At 41.9% G+C, this 2,427-nt stretch overlaps 1 protein-coding gene across 1 annotated transcript in view; it reads right to left on the bottom strand.

Annotated features, from left to right (window-relative positions):
- The window catches only part of SMYD3 (SET and MYND domain containing 3), an 895,363-nt gene that overhangs the window by 855,488 nt on the left and 37,448 nt on the right, over nt 1–2,427 (bottom strand). Inside the window, exon 3 of the mRNA XM_019526714.1 lies at nt 1,118–1,225. Within this exon, the coding sequence (XP_019382259.1) occupies nt 1,118–1,225 (108 nt within the window). The remainder of the gene's footprint in view (nt 1–1,117; nt 1,226–2,427) is intronic.

Below are 2,427 nucleotides of genomic sequence, written 5' to 3'. Positions count from 1 at the left end.
TAGATAGATAGATAGATAGATAATTAGCACTTGTATGGCTCAACCTATTGCCAAAACCCAAACTGCTGCTTCGTACTGTACTCCTGTGAGGTAAGTAAAAGAGTAGCAGGAGCTAGATTAAATCTATTTTGTTCCTAAATTCATTATTTTATAATCCATCATAAAAGTATTAAATAAAATTTTTGTTATGACATTTGCCCTAATTTATTTTCCTGATTTTGGCAGCTTGTCCTTAGCAATTTACTTTTGCCTGTGTCCTGTAACTGGAAACAATTTATGAAGCAAGAAATCTGCTCACTTCATGTGATTGTAATTAATGTATGTCTAATTGTCCTTTAGCAACATTGCCAAATACACTTACCAGTGTAAGAAATAATAGATCATACTGGAAAGCTTTAAACCACACCAAACACATATTGTGTACGGGAATGAGACTGACTGAGACTGGCAAGAATGGCAAAACTCTACCTGGTTTAACCCCCCCAGTCAAAAGCAGATCGAACAATGATGGGATTTAGCCCCCACAAATTAACAATGGAATCACAATGTCCAAAAAACTGTAGGCTTACTAGGGCTTTCAAGGGAGTTAGAAAAATTCAGCAAAGTTTAAGCTAAAAAGGCTCACAAAGTATGGCACTATTCATCCCAAAAGAAAATATTCACTACCACTAGTCCTTCTGACAAATCTTCTGTATTTGCTTCTGCTCAAACATGACTTGATCTTAGTTCCATTGAAGTCAATGGCAAAACTCATAGCAGTTTCACTGGTAAAGGATCATAGCAAAAAAACTGCTTTGACTTCCATTTCTCAAGCAGACAAATTTTGAGACTCCATTATATGGCCATTGCATGAGAGAAAATCCCACTGGCTTCAACAGAGGCTGTTGCCCTACAGCACTTTCATAAACAGGTCCTTGAAGCATAATTTTGTCCATTTTCATATTTCTCAATCCTTCCTGAGTTGCTGAGAATTAATCAGTGATTTTGTAATGCAAAATTCATTTCGCATTTTTTTCATCTACCCAGTCATCTCCACTTTCTAATCTTTAATTACATTAAAAATGTAGAGTGCAAGAGTGTTTTTTGGGCTGAATATATTTAACACAATGTCACTTACTAGTTTAAAAACAATCCTTCCAACAAGTCTCACAGAGTCAGGAGGAATATTGGGCTCAATGCTCTTAAGACACCTGCATTCCCGTTTGTGGTCCTGCCAGTCTTCTTTCTATAATATTAGGGGAGAAAAGAAAAAAAAAGATTTTAAAAAACCACCCACAACCAACAAGAAGATTACTGAATACTTTTAGACAAACACAGGCACTAATAAGACAAACTATAGAGCAGTGGTCCCCAACCTTTTTTTGCCATGACCCGCTGCTGGGAGCAGAGTGCGGCAGTGGCTGCCCAGGGACTGGGGAGCTCCTGGCACATGATGCAGCTCGTCTTGAGTGCAGCGCTGCCAGCATTGCTCCCACAACACTCATGTGGGTCATGACCTCAGGTTGGGAACTGCTGCTATAGAGGGAACCAGTAGTAACCTAAACATTTTGGTCATTTAACCCTCTTGGTCATCTTTCAGCCTTTTCATTACTTGCAGCAAGCTGGTGCCACACAGCAGGGGAAAGCCCTTGCCATAGGAGTCAAGTTTTGTTCTGTTCCATATAGAATGTTTTATGCAATTTACTTAATGATGTCATTTGTATGCTTATGGTCAACACAGCTTGGCCCAAGCAATGACAATGTTGGGTCACACAACTTGACTAATGTAGCAGTTGTGGCAGAGGCAGGTGCTTGAGAGCATCTAGGGAGAGGGCCAAAGGATCTGAATGGGAAATTACTGGAGTAACTAGGCAGGTGGCTACTAAGGCTGATAGCACTGCTGGGGTTTGGAAGTGCTGGGAACTCCCAAGGTCTTCACTGAAATGAAGAAAAAGCTGGTGCAGATTCTGCTGAGGGAGAGGTGAATCATGGGAGGGCGGACAAGTGCTAAAGCTAAGTGGGAAATCCGATGGTTGGGAGCACTGGGCAGCTAGTACCCAGTGTAGTGAGAGTGAGGGAGTCTGCAGCCTATATTGGGCTCCATACCTTACAACTACTCCAGCCCCTGCTTCTTGCTCTTTCTTCCTGGCATTAATCCAGCAAGGGAAGTAGCAATAGAAGCAGCACCACAGAAGTGTCTACCTACCAAAATACAGAAATGCCTGCAATCATCCCCCAGCTCAGCAAAATGCATGACAGTTCAGCTGAAGTGAGGGAATATGCCGCAGCTTTGCCAAATGTATGAGCATCACCTAAGATGTGTGGCACTTGACAGCCCTGCCTCAGGCTAGGGAAGTGCTTTTCATTTGTCCCATGAAACTCCCATTCAGAGTTTGCTGGAATTCAACCTGTTAGAGGCACTAAGGGGAAGGGACAAAAACACGTCTC

Source organism: Gavialis gangeticus, unplaced genomic scaffold (assembly GCF_001723915.1).
Source record: "Gavialis gangeticus isolate Ggan-Ray unplaced genomic scaffold, GavGan_comp1, whole genome shotgun sequence".
Classification (NCBI taxonomy): domain Eukaryota; kingdom Metazoa; phylum Chordata; order Crocodylia; family Gavialidae; genus Gavialis; species Gavialis gangeticus.
Note: the sequence above shows the minus strand (reverse complement) of the source record. Positions and strands in the feature narration are given on the sequence as shown.